Raw genomic sequence first — 25,788 nt, forward strand, 5'->3', positions numbered from 1 at the left:
GTCCGTATAAGTATTTGAGATTTAACACGCGATTATTTTATACAAAGCACGAGTTTGACGTGGTAAGTCAAAATAACTTTATTACATAATGCAATTTACTGCCTCTGTGGCCGAACGGATACAATGTTAAATTAAAAGTAATAAAATATGGCCACATCTCTAAAATAACAACGTCTCAGAAGAACGGTTTTAAGACTCTATGAAAGAAATTAGTCCATACGTTGTTTATGCTTTTTTAAAGATGAGAAATGAAAATTTGTTTCATGACTTTCATGGGATAAAAAGGGTACGGTATTAGACGAGTAGTATAGTTTGCAAATCATACGTGGGTAATTTTCGAGTTAGTTTACTTCATCTAATTTCGATGGCGATTTTTATTATTTAAATTTTCTGGAATATTGTCATGAAGTATCGTTTAATATTTCCCAATAATATTTCACAAAAATTGACACCAAAATTAAGTACAGAAAACCAACCTGAAAAATTACCCAATTAGGGTCATTCTTCGATCCAAGTATGCCGTTTAACAAAATGGCAGTATTCGCTATATAATATTTAGGACAAGAACATATTTATGTATATGTCGCAGCTGTATTGTATTAAGCGTCGTATTATATTACTAGCAATGTTTTTTAATACGGCTACTTCATGTTCAGCCGGATTGTAATCACGATACGTCGGCCAATGTTTAGCTGTATTGTTCACAGGGAAAATGTCACCCTGACTATGAAATTATACGCTTTTACGCATATTTTTACTTTTTCCACTCGAAAAGTAATATTGTTTCTTGCATTAGTTATTGTTGAGACAGTTGCTGTTTGGGACGCAATTTTTGTTGTTTTGTTAATGTAGCTCTATTGGCGGCTATATCTGGAACTAAATATCTCAAAGCAGCGTAACAACGACGCACCCTATTATACGAGGTAGATATTAAAAAACAGCGCCGTTTTGCAAAGCGGCTAGCCGTAACCTAATACGGCGCTTTATACAATACGGCTGCGACATGTACATTAATTATTTTTCAGTAAGTCCTAATGAAATTCCTTTTTCTTCCGGTCCATCCCGGTCTCGTCTCTGGGTATCATAAAACAGAAATTGTACCTGTGTACTCGTATTTATGCAAGGCATCATCATGCATCCTTAAGTTTTAATGTCCTTTATTCTTTTATCTTCATTTTTCAAAAAACAGAGACGGGAAGGAATGTTTCATATTTTATGTAGGTAACAGTATTTTTTATATTATTCTTCCTTTCGTATAAATAAACACGTAATTCGTAATTTAAGTTTTGTAACGTCACTTTCGTATAATAAAAATGTATGGACCGAATCCGTAATGACGTCATACGTTAGAGAACTAAAGTGACCGATACAGCATGCAAAATCTGTGCTGCAATATCATGTAATGCTTAAGCGGCGGTGCGCCGGACTTGTCTGCAGGAAGGTTGATGGCCAGTGGAGCAGACTTGGTCTAGAGTGGAGATCACATCAAGGAAAACGTAGTGTAGTGTGGCAAGATGTACGGACAACCTGAGAAAAGTGGCCTGCAGCGGCTGGATGGGGCCGGCACAAGACCGGGAGAGTGCCTTACAACACTTTTATTTTGTGCATAATTGTTACTGTGACCTAGACAATAATTATTATAAATTTGATAAAACAAAACAAAAAAGTTAATTCATGGTTGTTCTAGAATATAATAGTAGATTGTACAACAAGTGTCCAGATGGATACTTAAGTCGAGGGTAAAATGGGTTTTATGAACGAGTTATAACACTTTGCTTTTCACTTCGATTGCGAGGAAATTAAACAGCTATATTACAAATAAACGATTATTTAACTAAAACTGAATGTAAAATTACAACAATTAGACATATTTAATGTGATGGTTTTTTTTATTTTATGCACTAGAGCATAAAATCGTATTTTACCTACACCCAGCATAAATACGAACTTTAATAGCATGAGAAGTGAAAATGTAATTTTACAGCCATAAGTCGTTAAATCAACGACTCATGGCTGTAAAATAAATACTATACCGATTTCTATTGTTTGTAACTATTACTTATCATATTATCTTATCCAAAGCATTATTCCAAATGAGATCAAAGACCAGCCGTTACATTTAGGTCGATAAAAATTCATATAAAACTACAGCAAATTTTTTTCACGAGCATAGTTCAGTCTGTGTAACGGCGAAATTTTAAAGTAAGTGGAAATACTAAACTAAGAAACGATGAAATAAATGTAATGAAATTCAAACCCTAACTTAACGCTCAAAAGTTGTGACTATATTCCTTATTTTTTATTGTCACATAGTTTACTTAATGTTTCTATTCTTTCACTGATATTATATAAATTCTGTGCAGTTTCATAAATAATAGCAGTCCTAACACTTACTTCAATTACAGAACAAATATGAAAATCTTCGCCGCATTCGCGCTGATCGTTGCCGTGGCTTCGGCCGGCGTCATCAAGCCAATAAGCAATGAGGAGGCTCAGATTCAGGCTATCATCGACGCCATCCAGAGCCCCAGCACCGACCCCGCCACTGCTATCCTTCTCCAGCAGCAGCTCGCTCAGATCCTCGGCATCGCTCCTCCCAGCCCCATTATCGTTGACATCGCTGACCCTGTAGCTGTCGTCGATGAAGCTATCTCTCCCGTCGAGGTAGTCGAAGAAGCTGTTGTTGCCCCTATTGTTGTCGTTGATGAAGCTGCACCTGCACCTGTTGCTCCCGTTATCGACCCAAGCCCCGCTAGCTCTCCTCTCGTGCAGGTTATCCTGAACATTAACGCCCCTGCTGGTGCTGTCGATGTCTCCCCCGCCGGGGACTACGAGGTTCCTTACATTAGGCCCCCAATTGCCGTAGTTGACCCTATTGTGCCTGAACCTATTGTCTTGCCCCCTACTCCCATCTTCCCCGTTCAACCTGAACCACCTACTCCAATCTTCCCTGTTGTGGTTGAACCTGTTATCGTGCAACCTGTCTTCCCCGGACCCGTTGACCCTGTTGTCCCTGAACCTGTAATCGTGCCCCCTACTCCCATCTTCCCAATTGTGGTTGAACCTGTTATCATTCCCCCTACCCCTGTCTTCCCCGTGAACCCCGCGCCAGTAGATCCCGCTGAGCCTGACCTTGTGATCATCGGCCCTGGTTTCGAGACAATCCATCCTGAACCAGTGATTATTGGCCCTGGGTTCGAGACGATCCCGGCGCACTAATCATTGACCCTGATTAACAAGCTACCTATGGTTATCTCTGAAATATAAGACGTGTATTGAATAAACGACTTTTATATAGTTTTTGTTTTTAATTCTTTGTCACATTTATTATGGTAAAATATTTTTATTTAACGAAGTGTGAATAGGTATTGTTATGATTATGTACTTAGTACTCAAGAGTACCTGTGTAGTATTAATGCGCCAAATAATCATAATTTTTAACAATATACCGGACAACAGCACCAATTGTCATTCAATCAATTCTTAAACTAGGAAATTCCCTGTATTGTGAGTACCAGAGAAAGAAATTATACAGGTTACCTATATAAGTATCAAATTAGAAAAGTTCGTTTACTAAATTGATCCTACAGGAAACCGAACCCGGGACCTCCTCATCAAGTATTCATAGTGCTTACTGCTGTGCCGTGGTAGTTACAAAATAAAAATTAACTACTCAGAACGTCAGTAATATTTTGATCTAATCTTTGAGAAACACTGTAAAAGATGTTAAAACAGCGTTTTATTATAATGATATCTATTTTAGACTCTCGCCTCTCCCAAGGCCTAAAGATTAATTTTGAATTTTTAAATGGGAGAGGCGGTTTCCCGCAAGGGCACAGTCGGCTGGGGTCAGGGACTCAGGTTCAAGAACCGGCGAATTATTATGAAGATACCTAGCGACAGGATGAACAAGTCGTGCGTAAGATGTTAACCGACACGCCTTTCCATAGCAGTTGCAGTGCCACTCAGAGCTTTAAATCGCAAACATCTGAGGGACACTGCCACTGCGCCCGCCACCCTAACACATAAAAACAAGTTGATAAGTCCCACGTACCTATAGTTTCTCTAGCATCCTTACCCTTCAAAGCCAGGACGCAGTAATGCTCACGTTACTGCTTGGTGGCAGAAATAGATAAGGTGGCAGTACTTCCCTTCTTCTTTACTTCTTCTGCATTTCCTCTTCTTCTGTACTTCTTTACATAATAAAAAGTTTAAAAAAATCTTTGACTTAATAAAAAGTTTAAAAAAATCTTTGACTTATAATGAGGCTTACAACTGAGGCAGTCTTTATGTAATAAGTTAGTTAACTTGTGCACCAATGTTCCTTATTATATTCTTATTTGTCAGAATTTGTAATTGGCCTTCAGTTGTTATTATTATTTCTTAATTTAGTTTTAAATAAATGCACAGTTCGCTAAAACGTTGGGACTCGTTCACAGTGAATGCTGCTGGTATGTGTAAGCTTCTCCCAGTGCAGGTCAGGCAGTCTTCGGCCCGGGCTTTCAGAGGTGCCCTTTGAAGTCTTTGGATGATTCGAGATTCTCATGTTTCTCAGCTTACAACATATTTATTTACATTTGATGTATGTATTTATATAGAGTTTTATTTTATAACATAATAATATGCCTTAGCCAAAAGTATTTGGCACCTTATAAAATCATGCATAATTTAAAAATACTAAAAATTTCGACTGAATAAAAAACGCATAATACTTAGAACACATATATTCAGTGTTGAAACCATAGCTATACAAAGGCACCAGCACCAGCATCTTGGGCACCTCGCCGCGGGGACCCAATTTAATCCTAGTTTCAGTTTCTAGTATTTAAGCTTTTATTGTACCTTACCTAAGTCAATGCTTACCTGTTTATTTTTATAACCAGTGTTGAACCCTTTTTTCGGTAGAGACGAAATGATTTTTTTACATTTATCTGGAGTAATGGCATTCCATTCCTGTATCAGACGATTCTTCAGTATTTCTTTCGATGTCATTGAATGTTCTTTAATTATACACTTTAAAATCGATCACAAATGTTCAATTGGATTAGATCTGGTGACTGGGTAGGCCAACCTAGCAGCTCAATGCAATTGTTTTCATACCAGCTTATTGTGGCTTTGGATTTATGCCATGGAGCATTATTTTGATGGAAACGGACATCATCTAAGTTTGCGTCTCCGAACATCATGTCTAAAGAGGGTTTCAACTTTCAATGCTGTTTCCACGCCCTCAATTTTCTGTTTTTTTGAGTCCATTCGACCTTCGCATATGAACATTTTCCCCCACCCTGATGCAGACTTGCAGCCCCATACTTTAATCGTGCCTCCTCCATACCCTACACACTTAGGCATAAATTCTTCGCTAACGCTGCGTCTGACATAGGTTGCTCCTGCAGTACCAAATACCTGAGTAGTTAAAAAAATTATGATCTTAATACAAGTACTAATAAATACTAATAATAATAATCAAATAAAAGTTAGATCGTTAAAATAACATATGTTAGCGCCTCCTTGGACGCTTTGGCTGCTGGCTACGATGGCTTGACGTTTATTATTATTGATTTTATTTTGTTCAAAAGAAAAATGTCATATTTTTATTTTCTCATTGATATAAGTATTCTTAAAGAAAAACCTTCTGATTTACACTAATAATGGAGTCTTATTTATCGGCGTTAACAATTTGGTGACCCCGACGTGATGTTTTAAAGCTATACAAAGCTAACACCAATAATATAAGCATACCAATAATATAAAACTAAAATAGCATACGAGCACATAGATGAGAGTCGAAGTGGGAATTGCAGAAAATAGCTCTGGAATGTTCGAAAATAATTAATTTTAATTTTCGTATTTACATTTAATCTGGTTCTATTTTTATTTTAAAGGAAATTCCACAAGTTTCGAGTGTAAGCCGGTGAGCATAAGGATTGCTACTTATGGGATAAAGTATCGCCGTTTACCCGAAAATCGTATGTTCGTTGTTATGATTATTCATATTTATTACGTGAAGTCTACGTAAAATACGGAGATTGGGATCATTACTGTAAGTGTTGAATTTCTTGTCACTTTTATTTAAAGTAATTTAAGTGTATAAGTTGGTTTAAATAGTTACCGTGCTCGCACTTACAAAATGTCTGATTTAAGCGATCTCAAACGTAAAAGAGGGACGATTAGAACTCGTTTAACCCTATTTAAAAAATTTCTTGTGCCGTTGTTGGAGCAAAAGAAACCAACACAAGTGTCAATTAATGAATGTGTATTGAGATTATCTAAAACCGAACAGTGCTTTAATTTCTTTGAAGAGGTTCAATCCAATATAGAATTACAGGATAACTCTGAAGATGAAGTAAATCAGCGAGAGGTCACAGAAAACGAATTTTATAGTGTGATTGCTCAAGCACGAGAATTTATTGCCGCCTTCAAGGACAACCACCACCAGGGGGACGAATTCTTCAGTCAAAGCAGCCGCCAGCGCGGTGGCTCTAAAAATATTAAACTGCCACAACTGAAACTTCCTCCCTTTGATGGAAAGACAGATAAATGGTTGGAATTTAGGGATCTTTATCTGTCTTTAATCCATGATAATGAGGATCTTGATAATATATACGTAAATTTCATTACCTTAAATCGTACCTTGAAGGTGATGCAAGTGTTGTGATTAAATCTGTGTCAGTCTCAGCTGAGACTTATCCTATCGCATGGTCGCTTCTGCGCGAAAGATACGATAATAAGCGTTTGTTGATTAATCAACATTTAAAATGCTTGTTCGGTATTGAGCCCTTGTCGAAGGAAAGTGATAAAGGCATACGTCAATTAATAGATAACTTATCTAAAAACTTGCAGGCTCTCAAATCTCTTGGTGAAGACACCGAGAAGTGGGACACTTTAATTATATTTATGGCTTCGTCAAAACTTGATAATGTCACGGCTAGGAGATGGGAGGAGTTCAGAAGTGACATCGCTTCTCCGTCGTTACAGGACTTTTATAAATTTCTGCGTAATAGGGCTGATGTTTTAGAAACGGTGTCTTCTGCTAGGACAGTTTCAATAAATGAAAGACAAATTTTATTAAAAACAAAATCATTTATAGCTTCAACAACTGTTGAGCAGCCGTCGGCACCCTCTGGTTACGAATGCAAGTCATGCAATAAAGGTCATAGATTAATTGAATGTCCCAAGTTTAAATCCTTGTCTGTGGATGAGCGCTACCTGCAAGTAAGCCAGTGGAAATTGTGTAAAAATTGTTTACGCCCTGGCCATCTAACATATCAGTGTCGTTTCAATGGGTGTAGGATCTGTAAAAGAAGACACAGTACACTATTACATAAACAAATACTCAACCAGCAACAAAGCGGAGAGGAAGCAGCTGTTGTTTCAACTAAGAATAATCAGTATTCGTATACGTTACCAGCTCCTTCATCTTCAAGTGTTGCTGTTCAACCTGAAACGGCGATTTTATCAAACAGTACTGTCACTATGACAGCCGTAGACTCTGATCAAGTTTTGCTTTCCACTGCTCTTGTCAAGGTGACATATAATGGTAAGGAGTATATTCTGCGCGCATTGTTAGACAGTGGCAGTCAGTCCTCATTTATTACTGAAAGGGCTAATCAAATAATCGGCTGTAATACGATTAAAATAAATCGTTCTGTTTCGGGTATTAATAATACACTATTGAAAATAAATGCGTCCTGTGTTTTGATCTTAAATTCACTCCACACCTCCTTCACTGGTACTGTCAAGTGTTATATAGTTCCGACTGTAACCGATAAACTTCCTTCTATGAAGGTGCAAACACAATTAAATATACCAAATAATTTATCCCTAGCGGACCCAAACTTTCACTCTCCAGCAGAAGTGGATTTACTGCTGGGCTCAGACATATTCTGGGACCTGGTTGGGTCCAATCAGGTTAAACTGGGTAAAAATAAACCAGTCCTGACAGAAACAAAGCTAGGATGGATAGTGGCTGGCCCTACCGGGGGGAGGCCCAAGGACTCTACGAGGTCTCAAGATATTCGCTGTAACTTTTCTCAGGACATTAAAGAACAACTATCAAAATTCTGGGAACTCGAAGAGTTGCCTAGTACAAAGGCTGTCACTTCATTCGACGATAACTATTGTGAGAAGCTCTTTATTAACTCTACCTACCGTAATAGTGAAGGGAGATATGTGGTGAGGATCCCTTTTCGAGAATCGCCAGATGCCCTAGGTGATTCGTACAAAAGAAGAAGATATATCAAGCTGGCCACAACTGAACCAGTCTATGATCACTACGAGTGGTATACCTGAATCAAAAACGTTCACTCAAGTTAATAAAACAGCACATACAAACACTCCTTCTGGTATCGTGGACTTTGAAAAGTACTCTAAATTGACGATTTTGCAAAGAGCCTTTGCGTATGTGAAAAGGTTCATATTTAATTTACATAATCCTTCTTCTAGGCGTTGTGGTTATTTAACTACAGAGGAATTAAGTTCTTCCTTTGACTACCTTATTCAACAATTACAGTTGGAGTCATTCGGTGAAGATCTTAACATATTAAAAAAGGGTAAAGCCTTACCTTCAAAGTCACGAATACTCAAACTTACACCCTTTGTAGATGAGGGCGGACTGCTGCGTGTCGGTGGGCGTATCCAAAATTCATCTGTAAGCTATACTCAGAAGCATCCAGTATTATTAGATGCTAAGCATGTGTTTACAAAATTGCTTTTCCAGCGTGAGCATTTAAAAACATTGCACGGCCCTCCTCAATTAATATTAAATAATTTACGTAATCAATTCTGGCCCGTAAGCGGTAGAATTTTAGCTAGGAGTACCGTGAATAAATGTAAGACCTGTTGGATCATGAAAGCAAAAAATATAAATCCTATTATGGGAAACTTACCTGTGTCTAGGGTAACGCCGAGCCTACCGTTTATGATTTGTGGCGTTGACTTTGCAGGACCTTTTCTAATCACAGACCGCAAAGGACGCGGTTGTAAGATTACAAAGGCTTACTTAGCGCTTTTCGTTTGTTTCTCGACAAGGGCTTTACACCTTGAACTGGTGAGTGGTCTTTCAGCGGACGCCTTTATCCAATGTCTCCGGCGATTTATTTCTCGTCGTGGGTATCCTTCCGAGATACACTGTGATAACGGCACAAATTTTGTAGGTGCGAGCAATGAACTTGCTACCTTTCTTAAATCTAGTAACGATCCTATAGCTTCATTTGCGGCTAACGAGGGTATTAAATTCGTGTTTTCGCCGGCTTATTCTCCACACTTTGGTGGAATTTGGGAAGCTGGGGTTAAGTCTGCGAAGTTTCATTTGGCTAGGGTCCTAGGGAATACCCATATGACGTTCGAAGAGTGATCGACTCTGCTTACGCAAATAGAAGCTATTTTAAATTCAAGACCTATCACGTCTTTATCAACTGATCCCAACGATCTCGAGGCATTAACGCCAGGGCACTTTTTGATAGGCCGACCTTTAATTTCCGTACCATCTCCAAATGTACTTGATATCAATCCAAATCGACTAAGCCGATACCAGTACATAGAGCAAATGCGGCAGCAATTCTGGGCACGTTGGCACAAAGAGTACCTTGCTGAGTTACAGCAAAGAAGTAAATGGCAAGTGGATAAAGAAGGTCTTAACATCAACGATATCGTCGTGATTAAGGAAACTAATGTTCCGCCAATGAAGTGGCGTCTGGGACGTATACAGAAACTCTATCCAGGAGTGGATAATATTACAAGAGTGGCGGACATCTTTACAGGACGAGGCACCATACGACGAGCTGTGCGGAGGCTATGTGCCTTACCCAAATCTGAAGCAGCCTTTTTTATTCTCGAGGCTCTACCTCCTCGAGGAGGGGCAGTATGTTAGCGCCTCCTTGGACGCTTTGGCTGCTGGCTACGATGGCTTGACGTTTATTATTATTGATTTTATTTTGTTCAAAAGAAAAATGTCATATTTTTATTTTCTCATTGATATAAGTATTCTTAAAGAAAAACCTTCTGATTTACACTAATAATGGAGTCTTATTTATCGGCGTTAACAACATACCTCAAAATTGGATTCACCCGACTACACGATATTCTTCCTCCAGACCTTAAGACCAATCTTCCTCGGTGTAATCTTGGTGTTCTAAACACCATTGCAATCGCGTCTTTTTGTTCTTGTCAGACAACGCATTTGAGTCTCGCATTCTGAAGCCTTTTCCTAGCAGTTATTGCAGATTTTTTTCTACCCAATGCCTCGTTAAATTCAGCAGCTAATTCAGAAGATGTTTTTTGTGATTTTTCAAAGAGGTTCGCATTAATTGTAGGTCTTCTCTTGCAGATATAATTATTTTCCTTCCACTTGGTTTCATGTTTTCGTGACTTGTGGTTACGTTGTACCGATTTAACGTGTACTTACTTACCTCATATATGGAATATACTTTTATGAAGATATGCGTTGCTCTGATCGGCTTATCTTATTATCCCTTAGACGTGAACTAGAGACCTATGACTCTATTGTCATATTGTCGACAATAGAGTCATTCCAGGTATTAAGATAACACATTTCAAAGAATTTATAACGTGGCAAACACTTTGGCCACATTTACCTATGTCTGTAATTATTGAGTATGTAGCCTTAAATTTCTTTATTTATTTACTTTCCAAATTTGTAGTTTGCTTTGTTGTATAATAAAGTGTTTACACACATAGACTACAATAATATAAGACGCTCTCGCTAAATACTCGTATGAGACAAGCTCAGCTTGAGTTATCTTTCAAGTGCATGTTGCGCAATTATCTTCTTGACAATCTTCTAGATCAAGATTCTGCATAATGAAATGAAATGAAGCAATTTATTTCAGACAGTTACCAGTCCATACGGTGTTAGTAGGTACTTACAACTATGTTCGTAGAAAGCAAAGTATTCATTTTCATGAATAAGGATGGACATCCAATACTTAATGATTGGGCTGTCCATCCTCTCTGCTACCTACCACCTTAAGAAGTCTGCTGGTGCTGCCTCTCATTCTGGCCAACAGGGATGCCACTCTCTTGCGAACGACTGCCTGAAAACTATCAACTCCAGTCTCTGCAAACATCCCTGAGGCACTACAGTGTCGAGACAGCCCCAACAGTCCCATGAGGGCGTTGTTGAATTGGACACGCAAGGCAGTGTATGCTTTTTTAGTGTAATTGCTCCGCAGGTTGCACGTGTATAGGGTCTGGCAATATGTTTTGAAAGGGTGATTTTAACCTCATATAAGCACAGTGCAAACCTGCGGGCCAGCATAATAATGTTGCTGTGCGTATTTATTATTATAAGTAATTGTTTACTATATATATTACGTATATTACGTTTATTATATAAGTATATTATTATGCTTATGCTGTATTATGTTTATTTTATTCCGTATAAATTAACCATAAAATTTTGGCTTATGATAGTTTTCCTTTTACAACTTTTGTTTTTTTTTCTGTTAGGCTCAATGGTTGACAGGTTGAGAATGCCTTATAGCCTTAGACTAGGGAAACTAATTTTTTCCATCTTCTAAGCTTATGGCTTTAATTTTTCGTTTGTGGTGATAGTGACGACCGAACATCTGTCGACCTTCATGAAGGAAGAGTTTTGGCCGAAGGGTGTCATATATCGCCGATTCCGCGGCCGGTTACCTGATACCAGATTACGTCACACGTCGCCGACAAGTGCATTAAGTGTAGATTAGTTTATTTTGTTGCTGTATTATGTTGCATGTATGTTAGTCCTTAATATTATATGGGTCATGTGGCCTGAAATAAATAAATAAATAAATAATATTAAGTCCGCCATTTGTAATATTCTATTTTGCAAAAAGGTTAAATAAATAAATAATAATATGGTAACCCTGATCTGATGCTACTAGGACACACTGCCGACTACCCAACTCAATTACTTACAGCACAATTGTCGTGTTTGGACTCATTAAATTGATCTCGACGACGTTGGCTTACAGACTAGAATCTGATGATGGAAGGTGGACACAGGAACTAAAAAGTCGTTGAAAAACCAAATACAAAGATCCGACAACAAGCACATAGAAAAATTCGTGAGGTGTGCTGGTTCGTTCAGTGGCTTAGTTGGCATTGAGTCTGGCACGGTTTGCTAGAAGACGTCGTTTCACATCCAGCCGGCTCGAAGGATTTTTTTCTAAGTGTTCGATCTTTATTTAATAATTATAACAAACTAGTGGAGTAACTTCACACAAAATAAGTGAATATCAATTCAATACAAATTTAAATGTACCAAGAAAGTTAAGAAAAATATAACCAAAATAAAATGTAGTAGCTACTTTACTTCTAAGTCGATTAACTGCGTCCGGTTTGCACTAAGTGCACAGGACAACTGATAGAAATCCGATGACAGGCGATATACGAAGATTAATGAGATATATCAAGAAAATAATTACGTATTAATATATAATGATACCGTATCTATGTACTATATACGTCGCACACATTTTCCGAAGTGTAGAACACAAAAATGTCTTCATTGCATTTTACGCCCCTGTAGGATGAAAGTGACCCAACACAAAATTCCAGCCCTTCGCGAATACGCAAAATTAGATTTGAAGTTGTGACATTTTCATGTTATTTTAATTTGTTTCTTTTGAAGAACTAAAGGTACTTTGTTAGTCCTGGATAATAAATATGTAATGATGAAATATTCAGCTTTCAACATCAAAAATTATTTCCAACTATTTTAATTTATTAACAAAATAAAAACATGATTTCCGAAAACAAGTCACTACAAGGTCACTATTTTATTGAATTTTTTTCGTTGTCATACGACCTAACAAGAAAGAACTTTTTTTATTTTCACCAGGTAAGCAAGATGTTACGAGATGTTATCAAGATTAAGCCGTTTTCGTGGCGCGGCCTGTTATCTTTGCAAATGTTGGCGATTACGTGCGAGTGGAATTTGAAACTCATGAAAGAGTCCCATATATATAGTACCCAAGTCTGTGTCGTTCGAGCTTTAATGGGCGAAAAATCCATTTGTTGCCCGTGGTACTACCAGTTGTACTACTAGTAGTAATACGGCCAACAATCATTTCCCGTGTTACTACCGACAGTCCTAGTAGTAACACGGGAAATTGTTTTTGTCCGTTGTACTTTTTTTTACAATATTAAGTGACGGGACGAACAAGTCGTGTGCCTGATGGTAAGCTACACGCCTGTCCATAACAGTTTCAGTGCCACTCAGAGCTTTAAATCGCAAACATCATAGGCGCATCATCATCACTGTCACGGAGCTCGTCATCCTGAGACATAAGTTGACAAGTCCCATGTGCATGTGCCCGTAATTTCACCAGCACCCTTACCCTTCAAAACTGAAACACAGTAATGCTGACATTACTGCTTGGCGGCAGAAATAGGTAAGATTCTATTACTAGATACTATCCTGGACGAACTCTTTCACATGGAGCTGTACTGTACTAAAGAGATCCACGCATAGTACCTAAGTCTGTGTTGTTCGAGCTTTAATGGGTGAAAAATCCATTTGTTGACCGTGGTGCTACCAACTGTACTATTAGTAACACGGGCAATAATAATTTACCTTGTTACTACTGACAGGTAAATTATTTTTGCCCGTTGTACTACCAGTAGTAATACGGGCAATAATACTTTTCCGTATTACAGGTCCAGACAGATAAGAAGTTTTTAAAATTATGAAAAATTATTTATAAAGTCGTTTTACGGTGTATGTTCATTTTTAACCGATTTAAAAGAAAGGAGGAGGTTCTCAATTAGTCTGTATTTTTTTGCATGCATGTTACGTGATAACTCCACATTTGTGAACCGATTTTGATGATTCTTTTTTGTTGGAAAGAGGGTACCTCAGTAGTGGTCCCATTTAAATTTGAAGAAAGCATTCCACCTCTAAGGGTGGCAAACTAGGCGATGAATCCAGTTTCGCACTCTTTTCGGCAACCGATTTCAATAAAACTTGGCAAATAGATGTAACTCCACAAACATTTGAGGACCGTTTTTTAGTACTTTGTACTGAGATTAATTAGGTGACATTCATTCTAAAGGTGGGTTGTGTTTTCGGTGTATTCTTAATACTATTGCTTGAGACATAATAACAATAGAGTATTTTTATAAAAAAATATATTATACTATATATAGGTACACAAGCATAAATTACATTTTTTAGGTACAATAAGTGAGGTTAAATGTAAGCTTTGTAGGGTTGGTTCACCTGACAACTGTCTCGATGGTTGAATTATAGATGTCTACAAAATCATTAGAATACATTTAAATAACATAAACGTTCATAAAGGATTATAAGAAAGGAATAACGTGAAATGCATTATTGCGTAATTAAGTCAGAATTGAATGCGATATTTGGAGACAGGCTGAAAATTTACAATGACAGATCTAATACGTAGAAGGCAATGGTGCGGCTTATGTAATATCCCATCAACAAAGTAACGGCTTATAAATAAGATTTCAGTTAATATCTCTATAATGTAACTGCCTCCGTGGCCGAACGGTTACCATACCGGACTGCCACTCAGAGGTCCCAGGTTCGATTCCCGGGTCGGGAGAAATATTTGTATGGCCTACATTCATTTCTCTCGTGAGTTTGGGTGTAATTTGTGGTTGTCTATCTGTGTGTCCATGGCACCCGCGACACAGGGTTTCCCTAGTGCGGGGCTAAGTTGAGTGTGTGCGTTATTTAAAAAAAAATGTCCTTAGAACTCTATCCATAACAGTTGCAGTGCCACTCAGAGCTTTTAATCGCAAAGGTCTTAGGGGCGCAGGGGCACTGTACCCGTCACCTTGAGACGTAACATGTCTTTCAAGTCCAATGTGCCTGTAATTTCACTATGTCATCCTTACTCTTCCAAACCAGAACACAGTAAAGCTCACGTTACCGCTTGGCGGCAGAAATAGGTGAGGTGGCAGTACTTCTTTGGATAAATTTTTTCACAAGGACCTCTACTGCTACTAATTTAGCTAACAATTTAGTGCTCTGGATAATGTAGCCTATCAACTGTCACACGATCACTCGTAAAAACACTTTATGAAATGGGGTACGATAATATACATAGTACAAATAGAGACTAAATATATTATCGAAATCTTGATCATACCATTCTGACGTAACAAGATTGCCTGATCTCTATAATTTAATATACATTTATTGTCAAGGAAGTTAATTTTGGATAATAAACATATATTACGAGCAACAGCCGTCGCTTACATAATTTTATTGCCATTGAATATGACATCAATTAATTTTATTTGTAATTACTCCCTATCTTATCCAAATTTATATGCTAAATTAGATCAAAGGAACCGTTACATTTTGTTTGATAAAATTTTATATAAAAGTTGGACCATTTTTTATCCGAGCATAGTTCAGTCTGTGAAACGACGAAAATTAAAAGTAAGTAACTTCGTTAACGTCATTCATAGAAACTGAAGCCCAACTTCGTGCCAAAACGTGTATTGATTGGCTTTTTTAGTTCATAGAAACTGAAGCCTAACTTGGTGCCAAAAAGTTGTATTGGTTGGCTTTTTTAATTCATAGAAACTAAAGCCCGATTTGGTGCCCAAAAGTTGTATTGATTGGCTTGTTTAATTCATAGAAACTGAAGCCCAACCTGGTGTCCAAAAGTTGTATTGCTTGGCTTTATTCCATAGTTTCCGAAAGTTTTGCTTAAGTGTTGTATTGCCTATGGTGTCTGGAGAAAAATATTTAACAATGCCATTGTTTCACAGACATTATGTAAGTTCTGTGCAATTTGAAGAATTGACCTACAGATCTACTAATTATTTTACAGAACAAACATGAAAATCTTCGTCGCCTTCGCACTGATTGTGGCCGTGGCTTCGGCCGGCGTCATCAAGCCAATAAGCAACGAGGAGGCTCAGATCCAGGCTATCATCGATGCCATCCAAAGCCCTAGCACCGACCCTGCCACCGCTATCCTGCTCCAGCAGCAGCTCTTCCAGCTCCTCGGCGTCGCTCCTCCCAGCCCCGTTATCGTTGACATCGCTGACCCTGTAGCTGTCGTCGATGAAGCTATCTCTCCCGTCGAGGTGGTGGAAGAAGCTGTTGTTGCCCCTATTGTTGTCGTTGATGAAGCTGCACCTGCACCTGTTGCTCCCGTTATCGACCCAAGCCCCGCTAGCTCTCCTCTCGTGCAGGTTATCCTGAATATTAACGCCCCTGCTGGTGCCGTCGAAGTCTCCCCCGCCGGGGACTACGAGGTTCCTTACATTAGGCCCCCAATTGCCGTAGTTGACCCTATTGTGCCTGAACCTATTGTCTTGCCCCCTACTCCCATCTTCCCCGTTCAACCTGAACCACCTACTCCCATCTTCCCCGTTGTCGTTGAGCCTGTTCTCGTGAATCCTACCCCCATCTTCCCTGTCCCTGAACCTGTAATCGTGCCCCCTACCCCTATCTTCCCCGTTGAGGTTGAGCCCGTTCTTATCGGTGATCTTCGCCCCGTCAACCCTGCCATTACCCTCCCTGAGATCCTGAATTAAATGTTTCCTCGCTCTTCAAGTAAATTTTAAAAATACCGTTTCAGAAAACACGCATGTGAGGTGTCATTCAAACGTGTAATAAATTTGTTACTCAGCAAATTATCGCTTATTTATTACTTAATACCATGGAAATCTATAACTCATACAATGAAAAGACAACGCAGTTTCGTAGTTCAAGTTTGTAAATTAAAACTAGATAATTATTAATACAAATATCGAACACTCAGAAAAACTCCATCGATCCCGCCGGATTCGAATCGACGTCTTCTAACATACCGTGGCAGACGCTATACCAACTAAGCCACGGAACGAACCAGCGGACCTCACGAATTTTTCTGTGTTTGCTGTCGTATCTTTGTATTTGGTTTTTCAACGACTTTTTAGCCGTAGCGCCATCTATGAGAAATCTATGAAAGAATTTCGTCACCCAGTTAGATACATTTACAGCTACCAGCCCCGGGAGAGATGTCGCTATTCATGTCGCTTATTTTTATTGAAGTTATATTCAATTATTTTTTGTGTTGTGAATTCACTCCACTAGTTTGTTATAATACAAAGATCGAACACCCAGAAAAAATTCCTTCGATCCGGCCGGATTTGAACCAACGTCTTCTAGCATACCGTGCCAGACGCTATACATTAAAACTAGATAAATTAGTAATTTTCTGTTGAAGAATTGATTAAAGTGGACGACAGCACGAATTGCGCTGAAAGTGGTTTGTGAGAGACTTGTGAATGCATCTGTTGTACAAGGTCATTGAGAAAAACAATGAGGCTTTTGCCATTTATCTCCAATGCTCTTGATAGGGTCTTATACTCAAACCTCGTAAGTAAGCTTCCGTCGTGCAACTCACTGTTACCCTTACAACCGGAATTCCGACTACCTGAGTGAGGAAACTCGCATTCTCTTTATAGCGGAGACCTGTAACCAGCACAGTGAGGTATATAATAAGTTGATGGTCAGTGAAGGTTACACGTCCGATCAGTGCTCCTCGAGAACCTATTTTGTCCGTGACAAAAAAGGTCCGCTTTTACCTAGTCCCTGCTTTTTGTCGTAATAGATAGGTTTAGCAGTAGTAGAAGCAGTTGTGGAACAATTCGTCCAGTAAAATATTGTTACCTTACCTATATTTGCCGTCAAGCAATAATGTGAGGATTAATTACTGTCGATTTTGAAGGGTAAGGGTGTTGGTGAAATTACAGGCCATGGGATTTTTTAACCTATATCATAAATCATTTATTTCTTTGTGATACACAGATTAAAAAGTTGTTATAAGAATAAATTTTAAATCACTGTGATCTCCCTTGTGGAATTTAAAGTTAACTTTTTTTAATGTAATTTTCATGCAAGAATTTGTAATATACGATAACCCATAGTCCAATTAACGGAACCTAATACTAATAATTTTTTTTTACCTAAACTTCGAGGAACGGTGACAGAAAGTGGACAAGAGTGGTATCTTATGACAACATTTTTTTGTCCCGGATCTATTCGAGATTCGGAAAATCCCTTGAGTACACTAAAAATTAACGTTATTTGGAATAGGTTAACCACCAATTTTTCGGAATATTTAGGAAATTCGGACCAAAAATTTTGCTTAATACATGTAATTAAAATTATTACGATAGGTATGTATTTCAAACTTACTGTTGTTTTATGGACATTCCTCCGGGATCCTAAACCTATCGCATCGACTCTTTGCACTTCTAAGTATAAGTTTTAAGAAAAATATCGATTATTATTCAGCGAACAATCTCGCAAGACTATAGTCTTGCTATATAGTCTTGTGATGTTAGTAATATTACTAACATCATAAACAACAGCTTTTGTTCCATGACTTTTGAGAAAACTAAACAAATTTATCAAAAATAAAGTAGTTTACGTTTTTGTTGTACTATCTGATACTATTTAGATCTCTATTTGGTAGTACGTGCAAGCGTCCTCCCCGACGACTCCCACCTCCTCTCTTGCGTTTTGCATCTGGTATTTTGTTAACGCACGGAATTTTGTTATGGAGGCACTTCACATTTGAAAAAATATTGGATGAAATATTTGAATAAGTAGTTAAAATAATGAATATGTTTCTATTATTATTTCTGCCGCCAAGCAGTACTGTGAGTATTACGGCGTTCCGGTTTGGAAGGGTAAGGGTACTGGTGAAATTATAGGCACATGGGACTTGTCTGCGCCAGTCACCCTGAGACATAAGTCTCAGGGTGACTGGCGCAGTGGCAGTGTCCCTAAGATCTTTGCGATCTAAACCTCTGAGTGGCACTGCAACTGTTATGGATAGGCATGTCGCTTACCACCAGGTGTACGACTTATTCGTCCCGTCACTCGGTATTACAAAAGAAATGACCATGGTGGATTACTTGCGTATTTGTCTATTTGACTTCTTCGATGTGCGTCGAGAAATCGACCAAACGTGAGTGTGGTGTTTGCTGTATTTGTCGAATAGTCAAACACTTGTAAATAAAAAAACGTTTATTGCTCCATTAGAGAAATTATAAACAATATCCACTCCAATTCTTGTAACTCTATCTACAATATAAGTCGAAAACCGAAACTAGATAGAGAAAACTAACCTGAAAATTACCCATTTACATACATAGCTAAGCGTTAGTCGAGACTCCAAAAAAAATAATTGTATATTTATGTTACAGGGTTACGGGCGCAGTGGCAATGCCTCTCAGATCTTTGTGATTTAAAGCACTGAGTAACACTCACAGACATATATCTAGATATATATCTGTGATAGTATCTCAAGTAAAATATATAATATAAAATATTGAGGGGATAGTACTTTCCGTGGATACCATAGACGTTGCAACACGTCCGAAACGTCGAGGTAAGATATGTTTGGACACGATTAAGTTGCGATTTTAAAATCAAATAATTATTTTATTTTTAAAGTTTACGCGATTGATAGATGCCGCCCACGATTTTGGGCAGAAACAATTAAAAAATAAATTTGTACCTATAAGTTGTTTCATACCATATATTTTAATTTATTTTGTTTTATGATATGGAGTTATGGAGATATTAACATTCTCTGTTCACTCTTAAACTGTTCTGCCCTTTATCCGTAGTTTCCCTAGAAGGGATTCATTTAAAGCAGTAAGACTGCGCAATGAACAGTAATTTTTTTAGTAGTTGTAGAGCAGCTTGTGAAAGAGCTCGTCCATGGTAGGTCCAATTTCTGCCGCCAAGCAATAATGTCAGCATTACTGTGTTCCGGATTTCAAGGGTAAGGGTGCTGGTGAAATTACAGGCACATGAGACTTGTCAACTTATGTCTGAGGGTGACGGGTGCAGTGGTAGTGCCCCTCAAATCTTTGCAATTTAAAGCTCTGAGTGGCACTGTAACTATTATGGACAGGCGTGTAGCTTACCATCAGGCACACGGCTTTTTCGTCCCGTCACGTGATGTTACAAAAAAAAAAAAATAAAGATTTTTAATTACTGCTAATGCAAGAAGAGAGTCTCATCCATTTATTATTATAAAAAACCATGGGCTTTTTCGCACGATTATAATTTAAACAATGTTTCGTGTAACAAAACTGTACCTTATTCCGTGTATCTTATTTATGTAATACGCAGGTAGCAAGCTTTTTATGAAGTATACGCTACAAATGTCTTGTGTTTATGTTTCCTTAACGCTCGGTGTAAATTTAAAGCAGGGCTGCTTGGAAAAATAATAATAAAAATGTAGGTAAAACAGTTTATTGCACCACATGTGATAATTACATTTTATAGATACAATAAGTGAGAAACCTTATTTTAATTGAGGGTTTCGGGTAGGGTCACTGCAGGCGCTACGGGCAGGGTTGGTTCACCGATGATGACAGGGTTGATAACAGGGGGGACCACTACGGGAAGGGTTGGTTCACCAATGATGATGGGCTCGACTGGGGGTACAGGTGCAGGAAAGATGGGCTCAACGACGATGATAGGCTCCACGTCGGGGGCAGGGAGCACAACAGGGGGCACAATAACGGGCGCCGGATTGATCTCCTCATAGATAGTCTCGTCTACGACATTCACGGGATCAGCAGTGATATCATTGATAGCGGAACCGACATCGACGGCACCGGCAGGGGCGTTAATATTTAGGATAACCTGCACGAGAGGAGAACTAGCGGGGGTCGGGTTGACAACAGGAGCAACAGGTGCAGGTGCAGCTTCGTCGACGACAACGATAGGGGCCACAACAGCTTCTTCGACCACCTCGACGGGGGAGACGATATCATCGACGACGACAATGGGGGCGACGGCAGCATCATCGACAACGACTACAGGATCAGCGATGTCAACGATGATGGGGCTGGGAGGAGCGATGCCGAGGAGCTGAGCGAGTTGCTGCTGGAGCAGGATAGCGGTGGCGGGGTCGGTGCTGGGGCTCTGGATGGCGTCGATAATAGCCTGGATTTGAGCCTCCTCGCTGCTTGTTGGCTTGATGACGCCGGCCGAAGCCACGGCTACGATCAGTGCGAAGGCGGCGAAGAATTTCATCTTGATGTTTCTGAAAAAGAGATTATTTATATTACGCTGAATTCTACTAATTAATCACAATCTCTAAAAGTTTGTAAGGTGGTGTAATGTTCTGAACAATTGTAAAATTATATTTGAAATCTTAAACGTCTGTTATAAAACTAATTTAATTAATTATCAATACAAAATATTACAGAATGCAGAGTATATTTTATTATTATGTGCTCAGGTGCTATTATGGTACTATAATTGCATTTTTACGTACTTAAAAAATGCAAACTTACTTTTAAATGCCTTTGTCAATACACTGACTATGCCAGCCTGCGGTATTTACCGACTTTTTATACTAACGTTATCATTATTTAGCGCGGAGTTTATCCATAAATTGAAGGAATCATAATTCAATCTATCTGTCATTAAGTTTTTTATTGTATTTACAAGATAAAGTATATCGCTTCCTGGTTAATTTTTAAGTATATATGTATAAGGTACATTTAGTTACAAAATTAGGTAAAACAATAAAACAAACTGTAACTTTCTAAACTGTTAATTCAAATCCATCTCCACAACAATTACGAAATATTTTGTGTATTTAAATAGTCTGATTTCCTTATTACAGATTATATTAGTGCGTGATATATTAGTTAGGCCGTTATTTAATAGAAATCATTTATTTACCCTTACCTTATTACGCACTAAAATGCGCTACAAGTTTGGGGTGCACGAAAGGAACCGCCACTCACGACATCCGATCCCTGTTCTGTAGGTAGGTACGTCTACCCTGGCCAACAATAGGTGAGAACCATAATATAGCAAATATCTTCAACACGATGACAAGCTTTAGCGCACTGCATCCTATTCGTATCCGTTCACAATCCAAGACTATATAATCTAGAAAATTCGGACCCACTTCGGACGTCGCTTGTCCACTAAGTCCGATTCAAATCCGAGATAATACGAGTATCGCTTGTACATCTACTTGGCCTTTGTACTCTCTTTCTCCGCTCGACATCCGTCTGAAACAATCACTGTCAAGTAAGTAATACTCGATCAATTTGAAATAATCGTGATGCGAATGAAGCGTCATTATATTCCATCGAGTATATAACCAGAAATAGAGAGGAAGTAAGGGCCATCCATCTCTGGCAACTCATCAAGTGAATGGGCCTTATATCACTTTTAAATAGCAACTCTCATTTTGAAATCACAAAGTATATAATAATATAATATATATAATAATATCATAAGCTGAAATAGTGCAGCGCCAACAACTGACCTGTTTGTCGTCTCCGTATAATCCAAAAATGTTCTGTATTTGTTGTAATAAATATAATATCTAAAACAATAAAATAAATAAATAAAATTGTTGTACAAATGAATAACTAAAGACTAATTAAGTATGCGAATAAATGTAAAATATTACACATATACCTAAACTAGGAGAATCCTGTATTTCAGGTAAAAAGTAATTATAAACAAATAAATAATTACACAATAAAATGCAAATCATATAAAATACGCTTAAATTAGACAACATTTATTTTGGGATAATTAATAAATTCTCAATGTCATTGTAGGACATATTTTGAAGGAATCCTTGGAGAATTTTCTTAACCTTTATGTAACAAAAATGATATATGGCCAGTTTGGTGTTTAATTTATTGTACAAAAATAGCCGAAGAAACACTAAAAATCTGTACATAAACACATGTTTTGATGATACAATTTTGAGGCAGGCAATATATTTCCGTCTTTTGTTAGTGTTTTCAGTACTATATGGGAGTGCAATGTGTTGTTTGAGAACCGTGGACTTAATAAATAATTGCCTTACTGTTAGTATCTTATACAGAAGTTTACTTATACAGAAGGTCAGTGGGGTAAAGGAAAGGGCGAAAGGTAGAAACCTTTAGAACCGCTTGCTGGGCTCTCTCAATGATAATTAATGAAATTTTAGCATTACCACCCCAAGATGTAATGCAATATGTAAAAATTGATTGACATATGGCATAATAAACATGCCTGATTATTTTAAAATCAGCAAAAGCGCGTAGTTTTTTAAAAACGTACATTAGCTTAACGTTTCGACCGCTTAGTGCTTCGATATGGTGCTTAAAAGAGAGGTTATCATCTATTATAACACCTAATAAATACTTTACCTTGTTAGTAATAGTAATGTTTGGACACTTGCACAGGTTGTTAGTAGTCTCCTTACAATGGTGAGCATAAAGTTGTGTGTTAGTTACAGCAGACTTTGTTTTCGCATATAGAGCTGAAACTAGTTTTATCCGTGTGTTAATAATGTTGCTGGAGTCAGTTATATACGACATTGAATCCTCGCTGAGCATAATCATAGACTTCTTTATCAGAGTTAGCAGAAAAAAGCAGAGCAGTATCATCAGCATAGGACATATCCTATGCTGATGATACTGCTAAGATCATAATCTTCCCACCAATTCTAGATTACAAAGGTCATTAATGTAGATTAGAAAAAGAGTGGGGTCTAACATACTTCCTTGGAGAATTCCAAATGCAGTACTCTTGAGATCAGAACTGAAAACGTCACCTATTTTGACACATTGGGAGCGGTTCCCCAGATAATCTGCAAATAATTTTAGCTGTATACCTCTTATACCTAGGGATTCAAACTTCTGCAATAGGATGGGTATATAAACTGTATCAAAAGCTTTCTCGAGGTCCAGAAATATCCCCACTGTTTTATTACCCGTGTCAAGTTCCCTCGCTGAAAAATCCGTAAAGTGACGCACAGCATCAGATGTCGATAATTTGGAACTAAAACCGAACTGTGTTTTAGATAATATGGATTGTTTCTCCAAATACGATACAATTTATAAGTTTTTCTAATATTTTAGATATTGCTGGTAGTAACGAAATAGGTCTATAATTCGTTATTTGATCTTTGTTAACAGATTTATGTACCGGGACAACAACAGCTTTTTTAAGCATTTAGTAAATTTTCCTTTTGTTAGAGATAATTTGTAAAATGAATGTAAGCGATGATAGTGGGATGTGCCTGAATTGTTCTAGTATTTTGTTTGGTATGTCTATTTTATTTTTATTTTATTTTATATGTTATCATGACCAGGAGCACTATCGTCTTTTAGGCTTAAAATTATTCTTTCAACCTCACTTTTATCCGTGTCTAATAGTACAAATGATCGCAGATACTTTCTGCAGATGGATTGAGTGCTTTTGTGATGGAGAAAGCTACAAAGTTTGAATTTTTTGTGCCAGATTTTTACCTGCGTTGACGCAAAAATCATTTGCGCTGTTAGCAAATGTCAGCTCAGATGAATGGGCTTTCAATAATCCTGAAGATAATTCATGCTGTTTTGATGTATATGTTGCATTTTTAATACATTTCCAACATATTTACTGTCTGTACCAGCTTTGTCTAATTCCTTTTTAGCGTAACTATATTTAATTTTTTTAAGAAGGTTGTTACGAAAGTTCCTATATCTTTTATACGATGCTTGTAATATTAAATTACCTGGATTGCATTTAGCCTTCATGTGTAGTATATCCCTATGTAGCGTACAGCGTTTAAACAACAACATTAAAGTGCAAGCATGTAGCACACTTTGGAGGTGCGGCCTTCTTTGAAAAGTCCTTTATTGTGTATCCGACAACACCGCAGTGACCGCAGGTAGAGGCCTCCTCAGGACAGGTCTTGGATGCATGGCCGTATCGCTGACACTTAAAGCATCTAGTAACTAGAGTGAAGTCTCTCACAGGACACGACGAGCAGTTGACAAACACTCTGTCCTTTGTTATTAGGGTTTTGTGTACATGTGGAGGTACTTCAATTACATAATTGCAGGACTCGGCTTTTCTCTTTCCTGACTTATGGCTTAATTTAATTAAGGTTAAAAATGTCTCGAGTGACGTACCTTGCAGCTTGTCGGCTAAATTTTGCTGAAATATACAATTGAAGACTACGGTTTCTTGCATAGACGTAGGCACTCCAATGATGACAATTCTGGGCTTGCGATTATATGGCTTATCAACAGTCAGGCCGGAGGTTGTCAATTGGGCCGCCTGCTTCAGGTTCTCGCGATTATCTTTGATGTCGGTACTGATGATAACACCACCGTTCTTCAGCAGCTTCATTTCTTCAGGTCGGATGATTTTTTGGACTAGGGTTTTCGTCTCCTCACTCGATTTCAATTTATCAGCAGGATAAATTGCTATAGAGCTTATCTTATTAGACTGTATAAAATTATTTGCGCTTTTTTTAACCATATCTGTGAAAGACACTATGTTCGAGACTGGTTTTGACGATTCTTGAATACTCTGCTTGAGGTCTTAAAGCTGCTGCTAGAGGTCCTGATTATCTTTAAGAGCTTTAAGGTATATATGGGCTTGAATGGTTTTTTGTTTAAGGAACTGGTACGGTACAGCCATATGAGACGTTCCATTAGCAACTTTTTGGCACAAATTGCTATTTCTAAGTTTTTGGTCTGAATTCAGCTTTCCTTCGATAGAAATAGTGCATACCTCGTTTATGCACTGTTCTATTGTTATCCAGTCTTGGATCTCAGGCGTGTTTAATTATTTATATTATTCTGTTAATTTATAGACACGACCGATCACATCGCGAAGTCGAATAGGAATAAGGATGACAATGGCGGCTGTTCCAGTTGATGGTGTGGGAAAAACAGCAACACATCTAATTACAAAACCAACGGAATCACATTTCATCGGTAATTAAATATTAAATATATAATTTTTCAATTTTCGTCCATTACAGC

General features: G+C 38.0%; 3 protein-coding genes across 4 annotated transcripts; 2 read left to right on the forward strand and 1 right to left on the reverse strand.

The window, feature by feature from the left end:
• Positions 1 to 2,405: 2,405 nt before the first annotated feature.
• LOC113230745 (proline-rich extensin-like protein EPR1) lies at positions 2,406 to 3,297 on the forward strand. 2 transcript variants are annotated; one of them, XM_026464824.1, is made up of 2 exons: positions 2,406 to 2,934; positions 3,034 to 3,297. In XM_026464824.1, exons 1-2 carry the CDS (start codon positions 2,413 to 2,415, stop codon positions 3,217 to 3,219), a joined length of 708 nt encoding a protein of 235 aa, XP_026320609.1. In that variant the 5' UTR covers positions 2,406 to 2,412; the 3' UTR covers positions 3,220 to 3,297. The 2 variants fall into 2 exon arrangements, with proteins under 2 accessions (XP_026320609.1, XP_026320608.1); XM_026464823.1 differs by having other exon boundaries at positions 2,406 to 3,297.
• A 12,518-nt stretch (positions 3,298 to 15,815) lies between these two features.
• LOC113230785 (proline-rich extensin-like protein EPR1) lies at positions 15,816 to 16,626 on the forward strand. Its single transcript, XM_026464873.1, has one exon. It carries the CDS (start codon positions 15,823 to 15,825, stop codon positions 16,525 to 16,527), a length of 705 nt encoding a protein of 234 aa, XP_026320658.1. The 5' UTR covers positions 15,816 to 15,822; the 3' UTR covers positions 16,528 to 16,626.
• A 3,609-nt stretch (positions 16,627 to 20,235) lies between these two features.
• On the reverse strand, positions 20,236 to 21,050 carry LOC113230793 (36.4 kDa proline-rich protein-like). Its single transcript, XM_026464882.1, has one exon. It carries the CDS (start codon positions 21,038 to 21,040, stop codon positions 20,309 to 20,311), a length of 732 nt encoding a protein of 243 aa, XP_026320667.1. The 5' UTR covers positions 21,041 to 21,050; the 3' UTR covers positions 20,236 to 20,308.
• Positions 21,051 to 25,788: the final 4,738 nt, after the last annotated feature.

The sequence above is a fragment of the Hyposmocoma kahamanoa genome, unplaced genomic scaffold (genome assembly GCF_003589595.1).
Source record: "Hyposmocoma kahamanoa isolate Upper Pololo Valley unplaced genomic scaffold, ASM358959v1 64, whole genome shotgun sequence".
In the NCBI taxonomy this organism is placed as follows: Eukaryota; Metazoa; Arthropoda; class Insecta; order Lepidoptera; family Cosmopterigidae; genus Hyposmocoma; species Hyposmocoma kahamanoa.